The 19731-nt window shown below is 41.5% G+C and overlaps 1 protein-coding gene across 1 annotated transcript in view; it reads right to left on the reverse strand.

Moving 5' to 3' along the window:
• alkbh5 (alkB homolog 5, RNA demethylase) overlaps positions 1-19731 on the reverse strand; it is a 28691-nt gene continuing 8960 nt past the window's right edge. Inside the window, exons 5-8 of the mRNA XM_063207642.1 lie at positions 13179-13356; positions 8587-8667; positions 7471-7599; positions 1-730 (exon numbers count right to left, since the gene is read on the reverse strand). Coding sequence (XP_063063712.1) covers positions 562-730; positions 7471-7599; positions 8587-8667; positions 13179-13356 — 557 coding nt within the window. The 3' untranslated portion in view covers positions 1-561. The remainder of the gene's footprint in view (positions 731-7470; positions 7600-8586; positions 8668-13178; positions 13357-19731) is intronic.

Below are 19731 nucleotides of genomic sequence, written 5' to 3' on the forward strand. Positions count from 1 at the left end.
TGTTTTGAACAGAAGACGTCTTTATATATAATCAGATCTCTCTCTCTGCTGCAACTCAAAGACTCAAACTGAAATACATCCTACTAGAAACATGCACACACACACACACGCGCACACACACAGAAACACACGCACCGACACATGCGCACACACACACGCAAGCACGCACAGCAGCAAGAGGATAACTTCAATCACATCTGAAATGGCAAATCAACATTTTCTTAACACACACACTCACTAGCTCTCTCTCGCTCTCTCTCCCGTTGAGTGTCCAAACGTGAAGACAGTCAAAAAGGCCATGACTGAGGAGGAGGAGGAGGGGTGTGTGTGTGTGTGTGTGTGTGTGTGTGTGTGTGTGTGTGTGTGTGTGTGCGTGCACGGGAACATTTGCTTGTGTGTGTGTGTTGGTGTGGCAAGTGTTCAGAACTCAAGACAAACGTGTGTGTGTGTGTGAGCGTGTGTGTGTGTGTGTGTGTGTGTGTGTAATTGAACATTTATATACATGTGTGTGTAGGAGGGTTCTGAAGGGTCTCTATCTGGCTGGTGTGTGTGTGCGTCTCCTCAGTGTCTCCTCATCTTGACTCTGCGTGTGCCGCCGTCTCGCCGAATTGCATTGTGGGAGCTACTGTAGTCCCTCAGCCCCCGAGGACTCTGGGAAGTGTGGTCTCTCCGGCCACCACGAGCTCGAGACAAACGATCCTCCTCTTTATCCATCTCCAGCATCCGGGGCCTAAACACACACACACACACACACACACACACACACACACACACACACACACACACACACACACACACACACACACACACACACACACACACACACACACACACACACACACACACACACACAGGTCCGTCAAAAACTTGCGATTTCAGGGAGACATAAAACGTGTGCCTATGGCACCGTCACGTCCGACACTATCTGAAGTTTGATTGGGACTTCGTTTTTTCACTTTTCCGAAGCCAAAACCTCAAGCGGACTGATAACAGGAATGGATTAAGCCATGTGGGGGCTATTAGCCCCAGGTGATATTTAAAGTAGCAGGCTAACTGTGCAATTGTCTTGTTTGCTAATGTAGCCCCCTTCCCCTTTGCATTTAGTTGGCAGTAAACGTAGCCTAAACAAATAATCAATGCATCGCTAAGACTAAAGGACAATATTGTACGGCATTACAGTATTGGATTCACTGCATTATGATTCAAATTTTATTGGGAAACTACGAGTTGCGTTTATATTTGTTGTCATATGCGCCAAATGCACAGCCCACGGAGCAGCCCCCACCCAAGAGCCATATAGAAACAGAGTCGGGCAATCTCCACTATTTGCTAGGGCCCACTTTAGCATTAACAAAATTAGCTGTTTAGCGTCTCAGAACTGCTCAGCGTTGCGAATGTTAGTTCCTAGAAGTGGGCGTAGCACACAGCAGATGCAATACAATGCAATGCCGGGAATATGACAAGACTATCTGCAGTTATTACTACGAACAGCAAAACATCACAGATGGTAAAACTGTTGTGATTATTGTTACCGAGACAGTTGATAGTTTACATATTTGTGATGATTACTGCACAGTATAGTTTGTTAGTCCTTATTTTTGTCTTTTTATGTGGTGGTTCTATGGAAAGACAGCCGCTTTAGGCACGACCTCGATCTCGTTGAAAGGCGGGGCTGCAGTTTTTTTCCTGGTCCTCCATTTGCGCAACTCTCCTCCTCTACAACTCTGCCCCACACTCTCTCCTTTCCGGTGCGTGTGTCTGTGTGTAGTCTATGCATCGCGCGTGACAGCAAAAAAAAAAGTAACACTGAAATGGGGCTGCGCTTGTTCCAACCTTGTTATGAATATATGAACTGTCAACTAAAACCATTAAAGTGAACAGAAGAGAGACGCCCAGTGTGACTGCCCAAGAGCTGCGCAGTGTGCCCAAAGCCCGTCAAAGGTCTTGACGAACCCCTGCAAATGTCCCAGTTAACACCAAGCACTATCAAAATATCCTGGTTACAGACATTACATCGCCATCAACTTGTTGTACTTCACAATAGGGCTGGGCAATATGACGATATATATCGTTATCGTGATATAAAAGTGTATATCGTGACCTTTCTCCTATATCGTTTATATCATGATAGTAGTTTTATCAGTTGTATACAACTGAATATCATTTAATTACATTTCATGTTGTCACAATACACACTACACTCGCCTCCAAAAGAGTTGTCGCCTACCCATCTGTTTGGAATAACAGCTAATAACCTGACTTTCAATTAATCACTTGGCTTCAGAAGTCACTCATATGAAAGCTACAACCCTCTCGAATGAAAATGTATGAACAAAAATAAATTTCATGCACCAAAGAAAGATTGACCCTTTAATGAACACAGACAGGGCAGATTTTGACAAGACAAAAGTTTTGTCGCCTATCGAACATAATGTGAAAATGAGCAGATAAGTTACTTCAAAACACTTCAAATACGCAGATCGGGTGTCATACTTAATCACTGATTCACTCACACCTCTCCAGAAAATCAACTTTGGCCTTAGGTGTATGTTTAGGGTCATTGTAATCATGGAAAGCAACACAATGAAAATCAATGGAGTTCAATGAGAGATGGTGACATATTTGCTATTCGTAGAGCAATACATTTTTAACTTCATGATGTAATCAATGATAAAAGCCCTCACACACCAGCAGCATGCATGCAGCTGTCAACCTCCAGAGGTCTTGGCATGCTTTAGTTCCCCATATGTCATTCCCTGAACTCGGCGTGAAGGTCTGGGTTCCCATGCATGTTTTAAAACACATTTTGCTAACTAGTTCATCTGTGTTTGTTAGAAGTCATTGATCATTTGTGGTCAAGCCAAAATATTTCCTTTGGATGCAGCAATGCTCCTCTCTCAACTGTGACTTCTCCCCCATGACAATGACTAATTTTCTGAAGCTTGCCGTCAGCCAGATGCTAGCCTAATAACTAGTGAACTATGTGGTTACGTAAACACTGCATCCCATATGGATCACCAGTTATGGATCAGGCATTGGGTTTTTGGATTTTGTTACCAAGGTTAGGCTAAATTACTTTCGGGACTAGTTCCTCCTTCTGCGTGTGACTGAAGACCACGGCGCTTTCGTGTGTGCAAAGGCATTATAACTTGCAGGGCATACCAAACTTTGATGTGAAGCCTGGCATGTATGCATGCTATGATTGGCCGGAGGTAGTCAGACAGGAGGTGTGTCAAGTCAGGAAAAGCAGGACAACACAAAACTGAGCTTTTGTGCCAGCCAATTTCATATCAATACCAATTGGTCCCTGTTTGAACGCGTGACATTCTGAAACAGCGCATAGTTCACAAAAACCTCGTTATCTCTGTTTCTTTTTAGAATTCAGTAGTTACCCGCCTCGGTTTAACTTTAACTGGCAATAAAAGCTCGTAGAGACACACTGTTTCCACCCACTAAAAGGGCAAAGTCTCCACTTTCAAAACTAGCCATAACATGTTTCAGTGGCCCCATCACAAAATATGCAGTGCCTCTACAAAAAAAAAACATTAAAAAAAAGGGGGTTAGAACACCGGTACTGTACGACATAATTCTGTAAGCAGCACCAGTATTCAATGTGTTAAGTGAAAAAAAAATTTGTGCATAAAACCTTATTTTGGAGGGTTGTAGCCATCACATGAACGACTTCTGAAGCCAAGTGATTGATTGAAAGTCAGGTTATTAGCTGTAGTTCCAAACACATGAATAGTCGACAACACTTTTTGCTAATACACAATAGAAATCACACATACATGCACACACAGCATATACAGGTCACACGACACACACCACATTGTTTTTCTCTCTTCCTGCACAAGGTTTTAATGTTATAGGAATTGTGTTTTAAGGCAGCATATATTTGTATACTGTATATTTTGTGTATTTTGGTATATGTTAGGTGATTCGTGTATTTTATTAGAGTAGTATGCTTGACCAGGGACTGAGGTTGCAAATTAGCTTCCTAGCTATAAACCTTTATGTACCCACATCTACAAGCTGTGCCATGGTCTTGCCTTGTCACGTTTGTAATAATGTGCACTGCATTGTCCCTGTTAAATAAGCTCCAAATGAAATGAAAAAAAAAAAACGTCTGTATTGTGAAACACCCTCTCAAAGTTCTGTCACCCTTCAGTCCAGAAAACATCCACATGATGTCATGGGACCTAAAAGCTTCAAATCATCACCATTATTATTTTTAAACTTCTTTCAATTATTAGTAGCCTCTTGTAACCCGTTTTACCAACAAACCGTTTTTATTCATAATCTAATTCTTCAACCTTGGCGAATGTCGTTAATTGATTTAAAAAGATGCATGTAAAAAAATCGTGGGGTGTTGTAGGTCAAAGATCGTGATACAAACAGTCATGAGTCATGAGTTGAGTGTATCGTGTGTGTGTGTGTGTGTGTGTGTGTGTGTGTGTGTGTGTGTGTGTGTGTGTGTGTGTGTGTGTGTGTGTGTGTTGTATCAAGTCTTTGCAGTGTGTGAGTGCGTTGCAATATGCAACCTTGCCTCCTCCACTTGCGCTTGTCTCCTCGTCCCGCCTCCTGGCCCCTCCTCCGTGGAAAAAACGAAAAAGTTTCCCAGCTGTCAGCCTAGCCACAACAACTTTTGAGGGACTGTTTTTCATTCACCATCCCAATTGCAAATGAGAAGAAGACTCTACAATTGAGCTTTTGCAAGATATTGTAATATAATGCAGGGATTAAAGCAAAAAAAAGTCATCTGACTGAACTTTTTTGCCGGTTAGGCACCCGATCGAGTATCACTACATAACCCTACGAAAACCAATGTAGCCAGGCTCTGCCCTCATAACGAAACATACACTGGTTTTATGCAAAGAATGGTGCCAGAGCCAGCGCTAGGCATAGGCAGACAGGGCTGTCACCTAGAGCAGAATAGGCCTATGTCTTGAGGGCGCCAGTAATACCAAAAAGTGCCTCAAAATCAGAACTTCAACCAACATAAAACGTTACACTTCACATTAACAATGAATATTCATCATACACTCAGTAGGCCTATACACTCAGTATGAATGTACCTGTAGGTAGTAAGTACTAGATCAGATGTGCTCAATCAGATGTAGGCCTACAATGCTATGTTTACAGATGCCAATTTCTAAATACAAAAAAAGGAAAGAGGAAAAGGGGGCAGGCCTAGGCCACCAGATTGACTAGAACTGGCCGAGAATGGAGGGATAATGGATACTATATCCGACTGCAAACACTGAACTGCAATTTGGGACATGTTTTGGTTATTTTCCTCTTATTTCTACCCATTGTTTGTGAATTGTTCACAACATTTTGCAGAATGGATTCACAATAAGTGTTGTTTCAAAATGGTCTAGCTGATATCACAGAATTATTGACTTGGAATTGCAATGTGTTGATACAGTGATCCCGTTATGTTTTTTTTTTGTAGTAGTAGTAGGTTATATTTCGTCTTTCACATCAGAACGGGCAAACACTGTTCTGGTGAAAGCACTGGTGCGCATTGCTTGCATTTGTATTTCTGACATTTAAAAAATAATGCATAGCAATCAGAGGGAGAAAACTAGTTGTTGGTTATTTGTATATTTTCCCCTTCTGCCTTTTTCACTATTCATCCTGTTACAAATAACTTGTTGACGTTTACAAACAGGTTGCGGTAGTCTACCTCTGTGTTCTACCGTTTTGAAAACCTATAGCTACTTTTTTGCTTCTCGGTGTGCGGTGCCAAGCACGCTTCGCAAGCAGACACGACCCAGTCACAGACATACGTCTATCGTTTAACAAAAGTAACACACATAAGCTTGTCGCGCAACTTTTCACTCGAATCGAGGCAAATCATCCACCCATCAGTCCTGAGTGCCCGGTGTGCAAATAACTGAACTCAAACGAAACGCATCCGAGAAGATGGGCACAGACGTTGAGCCACTCAAAAACAAGCTCACACACAACTGTTGCTGCACACTATTCCAGTTAGCAAAAATAGCATCACACAGTAGCCTACAACAAGCATTGAAAGTGAAACAAACACCGAAACGGCATTTATTGACTATGAGTCCACCCATCAGAACACTGCTTCACAGAACAAGACGTGGCATAAAATATTGCCTCTGCCAAGGATAGCCTATCCGTGACCCCTGTAAAATGCAACCCATTTTTAACTTATTTCTTAAATATATATCGGCAACAACAAAGTTAATCTGCTATGATTACAGATGAGACTGTAAATTATCCGTCGTCAGACAGACAACTAGAGCTAGTTCTACACGCAGCCAGTCAAACGCGCTAAACTTCGAGGATGAAACGCATGGTATCCTAGCTAGCTGCCAATAATAGCCGTCCCACCGGGGCTATGAATAATGTCGGTAAAAGTCACAATGCTTAAAAGGCAAACCCTTAATGAAAAGGACATCATGCGCAGTCGAAGTAAACTATTCTTTTTTTTCTAACTATCTACCACGGCAGGTGCAATGATAATGGAAACGTGTCCTACCTTCTTCCAGCTATGCGTTCCATGCATGCATACCGGTATGCATTATTTATTAGCCAATATTGGAATCTCAGTCCAACTCGTTTAACGATTGTCATTGCACTTTAAAGACATAGTATTACACTTATTTTCTTTTCTGCCATCAGCAACAATGATGGCTTTTTTTCCTTTTTTTTTAATCGCGCTGCGCCGCCATCGAATTGATGACCACTCGTGTACTTTTTTTGGAACATGGAAGAACAGGGGATGGCTCAAAACTACTGATGAGTGAATGTTGTATCTCCCCACCAGTGGTGGAGTGTATGACTAAATCCGTACACCACACCTCTCGTCCCCTTCTCATGACCAGGAGTGCTCTCGATTTGAGTTCAGTTGGAAAGTAAAAATTAAATTAATTGACATAAATCATATGGACGGAAATCCGTCCAAACGAAAATCCAGTTGACGGAAATCCGTCGTAGCGACGGAAAACTTTAATCCCTGTATAATGCTGTTGTCAGTAGGGATGCACCGATACCACTTTTTGAAAACCGATACAAGTACGAGTACATTTAAGTGTGTACTTGCCCATACCGAGTATCGATACCGATTACCACCAAAATACAATGAAATTAAATGCATGGCCTTGTTTTTTTCCACCTGTGATATTTTTATTGTCCATTTTTATGTAGATTTAAATGTTAGTAATTGTATGAGGTGGCACTTTTTTCCATGCTGCTTTCAAGTCCACAGAACGTTCCTGGTATCAGCAAGTGCTTGACGAGTACGAGTACGAGTACAATGAGCAGTATCGGGTGCCGATACCGATACCAGTATCGGTATCGGTGCATCCCTAGTTGTCAGTGATGTCAACATGACATTTACTTCCTGGTACGAGGAGAGAAGCAAGTGGAGGAGGCAAGTGGAGGAGGCAAGGTCGCATATTGCAACGCACTCTGTGTGTGTATGTATGTGTATACCTGTGTGCTGCGTCAGGATCTGCTTTGCGGCGTTTGACTGGTCGCTCTGAGACGGTGTGGGAGGGGCTTATGTGGAGGGGGACGGGACTTAGGGCACAGCTGTCCAATCGCGGCGCATCTGCCCTCGTCCTGAACACAGACACACACGGACACACATTGTACAAATTATTACACACACACAGAATTTATGACATTATTAAGTCACAAACACAGAGTTCCCACACCTTTTTCATGAACAAACTCAAGCACTTTTCAAGCACCTTCAAGCACCAAATTTTCAGTTTTCCAGCACCTTTAATAGGTTGCGGGAAGGGGGTATGAGGATCCTCCCCCAGAAAATGTTGTGCTTTTAAAATGCAATTTCCTGCATTGTAATCAATTTTAAGATGTCGAATGGCAAATCCCATCTGACATATCACTCCCTCAGTTTTTTGATGTACCTGAACAATTTATTTCTCTTATTTGGTTTACTGAGTTTGACTTGACACAAATTTCAAGCATTTTCAAGCACTTCACCAATATCCAAGCATTTTCACAACCTTGACAACACTTAATTGAAATTCAAGCATTTTCAAGGAATTCAAGCACCAGTGGGAACCCTGCAAACACATTTCATTATGGTCCAGAAACGCACCAGAAAGAGTGCCTAGGCCAGTACAATATGACAAGGGCGAAAACGTGATGCACTGCATCTATTGCAAAGTGCGGAGATGCGATGGCTGGTAACAGTTCGTTTGCCACTGGCTGCCAAACATCTCACATTGAAACTTTGAAAAAGCACAGGGCCTCAATAAAACGCTTGACATGCCTTGATAAATACACGGCAGTACCCCTTCTTCCCACTGCCTTTCAGCGGCAGGCAGCATCAAACAGGACCTCAGGGCCCTACCGTGGCTTAAGGGTAGGGCACTCGTCTACTACTTGGCTGACCCGGGTTCGATTCTCGACCCGGGTTCGATTCCCAACCCGGGTTCTTTGCCAGCCCTTCCCCATCTCTCTCTTTTGCCATCTCTCTCTCTTTTTGGAATGACTGCTCTTCTCTCACTGATGTCACAGTGAGAGGTGTGTGTGTGTGTGTGTGTGTGTGTGTGTGTGTGTGTGTGTGTGTGTGTGTACCTTCTAAGTATGATGACGGCTCTTCTCTCCTTGATGTCCTGCGGTCTTATACAGTGGGTGATGTCATCAGCTGCGTAGCCACTGGAAAACACACACGCGCGAACACGCACACCCACACACGTTAGGATGAGTGCGGCCCTGTCACATCATAAATGTAGACTACAGCAACTTCAGTCATCCTGATGGAAGTGGATTGGACCAGCAGTAGACAATAGACCATATTGTATTGAAACGGGAAGCTTTGATGAGAGAGGGCAACATCGTCACCAATTACATTTTCTAGAGGTGTCCCGATCCAGGTTTTTGCACTTCCGATCCGATACAGATATTTTATTTCATTTTCGATCCGATACCGATACTGGCCCATACCGATACCGGCCTATCGGAGCATATATTTAAGTTGAAAGTTATTTAGCCTTCTTACTTTGTTGTCACACTCATGTTGAAAAGGGTTTTGCTCTTGATAACAACTAGCTAGCTGAAATAGGTGAATGAGTAATACACGATGGTTTTTAATGAGAAACTGACCTGTTTATTCAGATATTAATAAACACAAAATAGATAAAATAATTGTCAATTAACTACAGAAAAAGAAATACCATCAGTGCTCTGCTCTTGCAATCCACGGCTTAAAAATCTATCAGTGCAAATAATATTCAAAACTGTTTTCCATGCATAGGTGGATTTTTTTTTTTTTGGTAGGCTGATGGCATGTTGGCAATTCAGGACAAGTTTACATTTAACATAGACAAACAAAAAAGAAAAGAAAATTCCAAAAAGACAAGCTTTCTAGAGCAGACACACAGAAGGCCTAGGCTACTGGAGACCCTCTCATATATGCCCATAGTAAGATCCTCCATCATCATAGGTAGCCTAAAACAGCCTATACAACAAGAACTCCTCCCAAATGGGACTAACTTCCAATAAAAAACAATCACAACTAAAAAACTGTAACAAATTAATCAAAATGGAACTAGATAAACAACAAAAATAAATCATAAACACATTCGGACACAACTATTGGCGAGTAGGCTATATTATTTATTTATTGAGGTCAGTGGACACATTAATAACATTCCATTTTCTCCCGTTTGCTTCTGCTCCTCCATGTGAATTAGCACATCTTTATTTTAACATCTGCTTAGCATCTTCCAACCATTAGCAAGAAGGCACTGTCGATATTTAAAACACTCACACATACACACACGTGGGACACAAAGTAGGACTGGGCGGTTAATCGAGTTTTACGGTTTCTCAAGAAGTTTTATGAAATCGATTAATATTTTGACATATCGAATATCTCGAGTTTAGGCTGTAAATGCGTAAGATTTCGCCACTCTGATTTCCCTTCTGTGCTGTGGAGCGGTCCGCCCCGCCTCCTCCTTGCGTGTGTTTCCCCCAACAGAGCTGGCTCCCCTCCCCCTGCTCCTCCTCCTCCTCCCCTTGCGTGTAGCGGCGTGTGTTTGTGTTGATAAACTCTTTCAACATGGCGGCGCCCACAGAAGAAGCCGAAACAGCAGAATTTGTTCCAAAGAAAAGGACGAACGGCTCAATAATATGGCGTTATTTCGGATTTAGAGCCTCTGATGAGGAGCATCTCTATAAGAGGCTTTGTCCGTTGGTCCGTCCGTCCGTGACGCTTTTTGTCAGACATCTTTGTCCCATACAACCAGAGTGGGGTAAACCGGCTGTGCTAATACAGCCGTGATGCGTTTCCCAATCATTGGAAACCACTTCGAAATGATAATAAACAACTAAAATATGATTTAAGTGTTTCTAGAAAGTTACCTCTGTTTGTATAAGTGCATACAGTGACACTAATAAGCGTTTATTACTGCCGTTTTCTGTTTATCACCGCTGCATACTGACGATGCAGCCCTCGCTTCACAAATAGTGCCGTCTAGGAACAAAGACCGGTTTATTTTCGTTCCGCCTGGAAGCGGTCCGGAGCAACGGGCCTGACTCCTGTCTGACTCTAGTCTAGCCTTTCATCTCACATGGTTTAAGCATTTTGATGCTTTGTTTTATTTTTTATTTTTGTACATTTTATCTTCCTTAAAATAACAAACAGAACAAAAAATGACATTGTAATTTCAACATTGAACATCTTTTGGCTAGATTGCCACCGAGCTTTTAAAAAAATAATAACAAAAAAAAAACCTTTGCTTGGATTTTTTTTTTTTCGGAGGGGGGGGGGGGTCGACCTGTTTGCACTTAAATAAGAATAAGAATAAGAATAAGAAAAACCTTTGCTGACTTTCGTGGGTTTTTTTTTCCCTTGCATAGATATCGAGATATATATCGTATATCGAGATATAGCAGACACTAATCGAGATTATTGTTTTTCTCAATATCGCCCAGCCCTAACACAAAGTGTGCGGTAGTGGGCAACAAACAAACATTGGGGGATGAGAGGAAAGCGGTGCCTTGTTGAGAAGCATGTGCAATCTTCACTTTCAGTGTTTGTAGCCTAACATTAGCGCTTGCTACTGAAGTACCATCTGAAACGCAGGCAGATTGGAATGCAGCGCGCAATTCTGTGTGTCTGAACTGTTCACAGAAACTTGGCACAGTTTTTACGCTCTTTGAAACAAGACTGAAACATTTACGCTGCCTGCGCCTATGTGAGCCGAGAGGGCTACGGAGGTGAGTGAGATATCCTCCTATTCCAATGCGTGCGCTGAAGGTGTGATGGAAAATGCGGACCAGACTTTTGAACAACCGCAGCAAAAACTGGAATGGATTACCCAAATCGCGGTGCGCCGGAAAACGGACCGGACTTTCAAAAAAAAAGTGGATCGGGATTCTGGATTTGATTTTTCCGTGCATGCCGATCCGATCCTGATACACATTTTTTGCCCATATCGGCGGCCGATCCGATCCCTAACATTTTCATTTGATAGGGGTCAGCGATTCGATTATTTTCTATACTTAAGAATACCCAACGATACGATGCGATTCGATTAAATCGCCGGCCGTAGGATCAATGCATTGATACATTTCGATTATTATTTACACCCCTATTCAAAACCATGACACAAAAAGGGGACAGTTACAGTTACACAACAGAAACAGCCCCCTGTTGCCCCATAGTGTCCACAGCCCCTTTAGAACAGCCTTGCCACTCTCTATTAAGCCCCACTGTACCAGCTGTTTCGGCTGCAGTTCCACAGAGATTTCCACTAGGGACATCGGCAGACAGTAAAATAAATGGGAACCAATGGAGCTATAAATGCTAAAAATGATCAATTTCACCCAAGTATCCTAAACAACGCTCAGATTTGAATGTCGTTCTGGAAACTTCAACGAGGGTTTTACATAAAAAGTTTAATTAAAAAGTACATATGTCGGTTTGATTTTTTACAGGGGGAGTTTTTGTTTCCCACAACGCGCTAGCATTTTGCCAAGTTTGTGACGTCATAGACACTTAAAATCACTTTTTAAGCATATGCGTGGCTCAAAAAAATGTTGTATACATACTCTTTCGAAAACAAAATTCGAATGACAAGAGAAAAAAAATCATATATTGAGATAAAGGCACAAGAGGGGTTTTGCTCCATAGGACTCCATTCATTCTGGTCACCAAAAATTGAGCGCCTCACCGGGCCCCGACGTGGATAACGGTGGAACTGCAACTAAACTGGCCTCGTTCCGAAACGCACCGGGAAATGCACCGTGAAACCAATCAGTGGTGTATCTGGTCTTCCTTGAAAATCTGTGGTGGAACCCTGCACTAGAAAGCGTAGACACACTCCGGCCATGACAACACACTCACACACACACTCTCTCTCGTACAGATAAGTAGAGCACGGGTTCGGACACACTGATTGACACACTCTCTCTCTCCCTCTCTCTCCATCTATCTCAGTAGAGCACTGGATTACACACACACACACACACTTTACTTCTTTATTTGGATTGACAGATATACATTTATCATGGAACAATCCAAATTTGGTTTAAAAGGAGTCCTATACAGCACTAGACTCTTCTGTTCATAATGTCCTAAGGATAAAGGTGACACCTGCGTTTCCATATGAAGAGGCTTCCAATGATGCAAGATATTGAGCAAAATTTTGTGAATTGCTTGGCCCTCCTTTTTGACAGTCCACAGATCTGTAGACCACGCAAACATAGTTTATGCACATGGCCCAGACTACCAAAAATGAGCACAATTACTTCACATGAGTAATTGCAGTTGTTTAAAGCAGTACACAGTGGTTGGTATTTCAGTAGCTTCGTCGAGTAGCATATATCCATATATGAATAAAATGAACATCCAATTTCTACAATTATAACTTCCCTATTGTTCTCATCAATCAATGTAAGATCAGGCGAGTTTGGTGAGTGATGGATAACATCTCCCACTGTAGTGCACTGATCAAGTGACAGGACAAACCAGTCTGTTTTAAAACTTGTTTCATGATGAATGGATGTGAAGTTGTCCGTTTTGCGCAGCTCTTGTTGTGTTAGCGCTACTATGCGGTCATGACGCGCGATGTACAGTCCCTTATAGGTGGTGCAACTGTTCAATACATGCATGCAGGCGCGCGCACACACACACACACACACGCACACGCACGCAGTCTCACCTGAGCACTGTAACGCTGCCTCTTCGTACAGGTAAGTAGAGCACGGGTTCGGACACTCTGATTGGTTTGAACTGGAATCTGCACCCGAAGCAGAGGGCAGAGTCAGAGAAGAAGGAGACCGATACGATTGGCCGCTCGAAGATGTGGGGTGGGTCCACATGGGAGACGATGCAGCCGCCTGGTGGAAAAGAAACGGAAAACACAACATGATTGGTTAGAGCAGGGGAATTATTTTGGGCACATTGGTATTGGAATATTGACCGAAGGGCCAGATGTTGCAGGCAATTTGCCCATGTCAATAATAAGAAATAGTGTGCAGCGTCGCAAACATAACTTGTCAGCTCTGCCATTCCTGGACATTGTAATGAAATTTACTAAGATAAAACCTATGTATTTGGTTAATTTTGAGTTGGGAAGTCCCCTGTTTTAGGTAGCAATTTTAAGAATGTTGAGTGACCGTATGAATTTGCATATAAAAGTTATTCTTCCTTGATGAGGCTCAGTGAGCTACATGAAATGGCTCAGCGGGCAACATGAGGCCCCCAGGCCTGCCTTTGTCCACCACTGGCCTGTTACAATATGAACTATTTTTTGAAGATGTGGGACGGGTCCACATGGGACACGATGCAGCCTCCTGATCGGTGGAATAGAAACAGGAAACACAATATGATTGGTTAGTCTACTATTACAATATTATATATGCTGCTCGATAAATTACTAGTCCGAGATTAAAACATTGACTCCCAAGTCACAGGAAAACCTGTTTTTACTTCCCATACGTTGGCTCCCAAATCGGTAAAAAAATGTTTTTTTGTTTTTTGTTTTGTTTTTTTTTTTAGCGGATTCTGAATCTACACATTCTAATCAGGCAGGTGCGGTCTACAGACCTGATTGTCCCCCTTCACAGTCCCTTGGCCAGGGTTTATACACTTTTTCTCCAATTTTTTTCCATGACTTCTCCAAAACATTTTGCTGAATTTCCAGGACCAAAAAAACAATGACGAATTGCGTGCGCACGGGGTTCGGGGCATATTATATATTACATAGCATATTGTAAATATTTAAATATATATACTATAGGCTGTTTTACTACAGGCTATGAGCTGCTTTCAAATGGGTAGGTTTGACTTGGACAGTGGTGGGGACATTATTACACAAATCATCCAGATATGATCCTTTTGCATTATATTTGTTACAAAGTTTCAAGAGCATCCGGCTGCAGACAAATCGTATTGTCTCCACCACTGTCAGACCGCTTGACCACGCCCCTCTACTATCAGACCCTCCACGGACAGACCTCTTTCGGCCAAAAAAACACACACACAAAAAAAGGTTTATTCTGACTAGTAATTGCTTTAACATTAAAATCCAAGCGATAAATCCACATCTTTGTATCTACATATGATTTCGCTTGTATCTACATATGATTTTGAACTCCAGCCTGGTCATAGTGGAACAGAAAACAAACATCATGGCCGCCACCCGATTTACTTTGAACCCGTAATTACTTTTGACATTGAAATCCATGCCATGAATAGACACTTTGAATCTACATATGATGTTGCTCGGTTAATATGCAGCCTGTTTTACGATATCGTGTTTTGGTCAACTCTAAACTGTCGTGGGCCTACGTAAGATAAGCGCTAACACACAGCCTACGTAAGTCAAAAGCTAATTCACAGCCCCATTTACTACTTGAAATGTATTTATTCGGACTCGTAATTACTTGTCAAAAAATCCAAGCCATGAATACAAATCTTTGTATCTACATATTATGTTGCTTGGTGAATATGCAGCCTGTTTTACGATATCATCGTGATTTGCTCAACTCTAAAACTGTCGTGGGCCTACGTAAGCTGAGCGCTAATCGCAGCCTACGTAAATCAAAAGCTAATTCACAGCCTATTGTACGATGTCTGGCCACTGTCGTAGCCTGCAAACTGCAAGCTAACTCCAAGAACGTAACTCCAGCCGTAACAATGGCGCAACAAATATGTAAACAAAAGAGAATAACGTGAGCTAGAGCTGCTCCGATGTTTTGAAATGCAACACCTGAAAGATTTCTACTTTTGTTCCCGTGTTCCTACTTTTGACCATTCTTGTGTCATACGCAGACGTAATTCGATGTTGCGATCACATGCGTATCCAGGAAAACTAGCAGACTACAGGAGGGAGATTTCACGAGCCGTATCCATGGTAACCCACGACAAACCACCACAAACCTTACTGGTACGAGACTTAACATATTTCTAAACAAGCTCTGATACAGGTTGTTTTTTCACTCATGGTGACACTCTTTTGATAAAAGTAAATAACTGCATAACTGCAATTACTCAAATCGCCTTGGTTTAGTAGTAGAGTTTCAAAACTTACCATCGAGGAGAAGTTTGCCGTGGGTTACCATGGACACAGCTCATGAAATCTCCCTTCCGGGTTTAGCATGTGATGGCAACATCGACTTATGTCGGCGTTTGACACAAGAATGGTCAATCATGTCATCGCTACTGCCTATATTTAATACCCTCGTCAGTTTGCAGGGGTTCGCTAAAAACGTTTTTGCACACACACCTCATTTGAGACTGTCCCCATTCATTCGCAGTCGGAAAAGGGAACCAGGAAGTCCTGAAATGCTAACAAGAGATACTGGAACTCGATGGTACTTGTGAGCTCTATAAATCGTACAATAACTTTTTAGAAGAATGATCACTTTTCTGGCCCTGATAATAATTATCTTTCATTTTCAACACGTAAGGCGAGTGTGTCAGAAAGTGCCCCCGTATACGGTTTACAGCCAGGGAGAAGCCATGCATCTCGTGCATTTCAGGAATAGAGTAGGCCTGGGTCTGCTGCATTTACCACTGTTTTGTAAACATGGACCTTCCACTGCAACTATTCGGGAATAATGTCATATCAATTTGTGTCAGATTAGCCTACATGTGCAATGGCCAAACATTGCTTTGTCTCGATCCAAGTATTATTGCAAAATTGCTAGGAGATAACGCAGGAGGGAGGGCAGACATACCCAAGTTGGCATAATCGGTGCATTTTTCAAGAGCATTCAGTAAATGCAACTCCGTGCCAACTGAGCGTCCTGCCAGCATCGCGGTCATGGATAAAATAATGTTGTCTACTTGAGGCATTCATTTATTAAACCCTTAACATGGCATATCTAACAACAACAGCGAGTTCAATGACCGCTATTGTGAGCAAGTTGAGCATCAGTAGCGTTTAAAATAATAGCTATTTTCAGCTAACTCGGCCATGTTAACCCTTCAATAAGAGTAGCCTACTGTAGTAGGCCTACTTACATGTGCGATTGCCAAATATTCCTCCAAACATTCCAAAATCATTAGTAGCTGAGGAGAGTTAGCCTACATTTAGGCTACTTTCCAAGTTCGCATAGTCTGTGGTAAGGGGGCGGAAGCATGTTTTAGTGCAACGAATGCAGATGTTCAACGAATGTAGAGCTGACAGGTGTCGTGGGCACTGGTGAGTTTTTTTTAATTATTATTATTTATGCTGGGTAATTATGAAGGTCTTGAAAATAACATTTCGGCTGTTTTATTCATAATGAGGGACAAAACAAACGTTGGGGTAACAAATAATAACCCATGCCAATAATGCGCATATCTTCTTATTACATTTATCCGCACCCATTGACCTTGAACTTGTGCGGTGTCACCGCATACCTCACTGTTGAAGCGCAATGGAACACCGCAGGAGAAATTCCCTGATCGTGACAGCCCTAGTTCACATTCCACAAATTAACAGATAAGGTAAGCGTACCCATTAAGCCCACCAAAAACTAAATTTCTTTATTTTTCAATCATCTTCACATTTTTTTGTGTGAATTAATTTGTTAAATAGTAGGATTTACCTCTCCTTTCAATGTTTGTCACTGAGTTGATGAATATTTCAAAGTACAATATGAAGATTTTTTACGAGAAAAGTGAACTGAAGTGGGGTTAAATGGTACCATTAGTACCATTTAACCAGTTAACTGTCAAAACCCGCGGGCGGGTTGAGATTCTATCACACTCATCTCCCTCTTAATCATGCTAAATAAAACCATATTGTTTTCGAATTAAATAACTGTCATATTTACACCTCATTTAAAAGCTTGTTTTTTCACGAAACTGCACAAATAAATCATTCACAGAATCAATATATAGTATTTTCTATATTATCTAAATTATCCTGTCTGACGCTGGTCAAAATACCTCCGGCATATCCCGTTTCCCTTGTTGAGCTTCATCAACATCGCCATTGTGTGTACCCTTATCAATGAGTTCACGCTGTTTGTTGGGTCTCAAAATGTTCACAAGAGTCCAAAGAAATAAAATATAAACACTATTTTATTCAAAAAACATTTTAGAAGTATATACAACGCTCATACAAAGCAAACGCCGTGGGCAAAGCCAGCGCGTTGCAGAGTTTATCTGTAGCAAATCCCGTATTGTTGTTTTGATTGCTTATTGTCGGCAGATTCACGACCGGCAATGAGTCCCTAAGATATTTCCGGTTGCATAATGCTAACCGGTATGTAAATACGACCAATACGTCTTGATTTATGAGCCACCCAATGAATGCTACACTATAATTTGGTCTGGCTGCACCTCTTTCAGGAATAAGGAACACTCGACTGTGGTGAACATGGAAAAGATTCAGCACATATGTCGGCAATTTCCAAAAGCATTTCAACATGTCGATGCTATGCTATTTCAATCCAGCAACTCTTATTGTTGCCCATTCACTTTTCAATCCGACATCCGGTTAGCTTGTCAAACGCTTGCATACGGGCAAACTTTTTGATGCGGAGCCATCCTAATAAAGATATATGTCATATACCACACTTTTGTGTGTGCATTTATTTGTCATGAACACTCGATGGTTGTCAGAATTGAAATCAATTTACAGACCAGCGACCAGACATTTCATTACTGTCGTGTCAACTTTCAACTTTAGCATTTTCAGCATTTCCGGTCTAAATGTAAACAAAACTACGTACGTAAAACGGAATGTTATTCTTGAAGATTCTAAAGGGAACTGAGCAAAACGCCTGGACATCTCTCTACATAAAACATTGCAGAAAGAGTGTCCTTCATGCTGACAAAGCCAAATTTTACACATTGCTTCCTAAGACCTGGTGCAAGTGTTCAGTTGTGTTTCCAAGGGATAATAACTGTAACAGTGGATTACATTCACATTTGTTTACATATGTTTTTTTGCGCGTGGAAGAAAAAAAAAGTTTTCGTCTATGTGTTATTTTGACAGTAAATAAGATAGCTATTCTGACTATTTAGTGACATTGCACAGAGTCTCAGCTTTCTAAAAAGACCAAGCATGTTAGTTTAGGACAAAGTGAGGAGGAATAGTAACTCCTGGAGTCGGCGCAGTGCAAACATGCTAAAATTCTATAGAATTCTACTGAGGATTAAGTGGTTAAGCCCACTTGTGTTCCAAATAAGCTCATATACTGTAGTTATTTCTCTATCAAAATACCTGGTGAGGTGTGTGAATTGAGTTTAAACAGTGTAGCCTACATAGCATAAATGGTTACAGACCAAAATATTCTTCCAAAATGTAAGATTTGCTAAAAAAAAATGCATAAAACCTAACTAACAATTACGGCATCTCTTACTTCATATACTTCATAAAATTCTTCATCCAAACAGAGAACTTATTTTTTTTCTTATTGTTAGTTCATTACATTACGCCTTTTTAACCATCAACTTGAGATTGTACAGCACTTTTTACGTCCCTCAAAGACATTTTTGGTTACCATGCATGCCAGCTTGCATGCATGCATTTCAATGGGCTGTACCACTTAAGCCCACCTAGTACCCATTAAGTCCGCCTACACAAAAAGCTATTTTATGGAAATAATCAGCTCCACAAAACATTTTATGATGCATTTCTTTAAAGATCAATGCCAAACAAACTGGAATATGCTTAGAATTCATACCTAACCACTTTTAGTCTTACGGCAGAGTAAGATAAAGATGGTGTGTGGTTGTATCAAGAGAATATCGGCGTTTGCTCGGTCATAAAACACATCTTTCCATTTGAAGGGAAATGCTATAATTTAGCAAAACACTGGACGTTTATATATAAAAATCATTACATTTACCTCTTAGTTCACTAAATATGAAAGTATTTTCAAAACATTTGACTTTCATTTGTTTGCAATAAAAAACATTTTGTCAGTTACTAAACCCTTTAATTGGATAGGGTAATGAACAACAAAATCCACCTTTTCCCTTTCTTTTAATTGACCTCAAAGTTGAAAGTGGGCTTAAAGGGTACATGGGCTTAATGGGTACGCTTACCTTAGGTGCAGACTATGACTAGCCTGATTATCATCGACTTTCAAAGCTCTTCGAGACTTGGTCTGACCAAGAGCATAACAATTAATATTTCCCAGACTTCATTTCCCAAAAGGCCTCCCTTGGTTTGTTAATGATTGTTTGCTTCCCAACAAAGTGGGAGGAGTTCCCATATTTGCGGGAACTCAGAAAGTACTTGCATTGCTCTTGACCTGACTGGTAGCAAC

Source organism: Engraulis encrasicolus, chromosome 1, assembly GCF_034702125.1.
Source record: "Engraulis encrasicolus isolate BLACKSEA-1 chromosome 1, IST_EnEncr_1.0, whole genome shotgun sequence".
NCBI classification, from domain to species: Eukaryota; Metazoa; Chordata; class Actinopteri; order Clupeiformes; family Engraulidae; genus Engraulis; species Engraulis encrasicolus.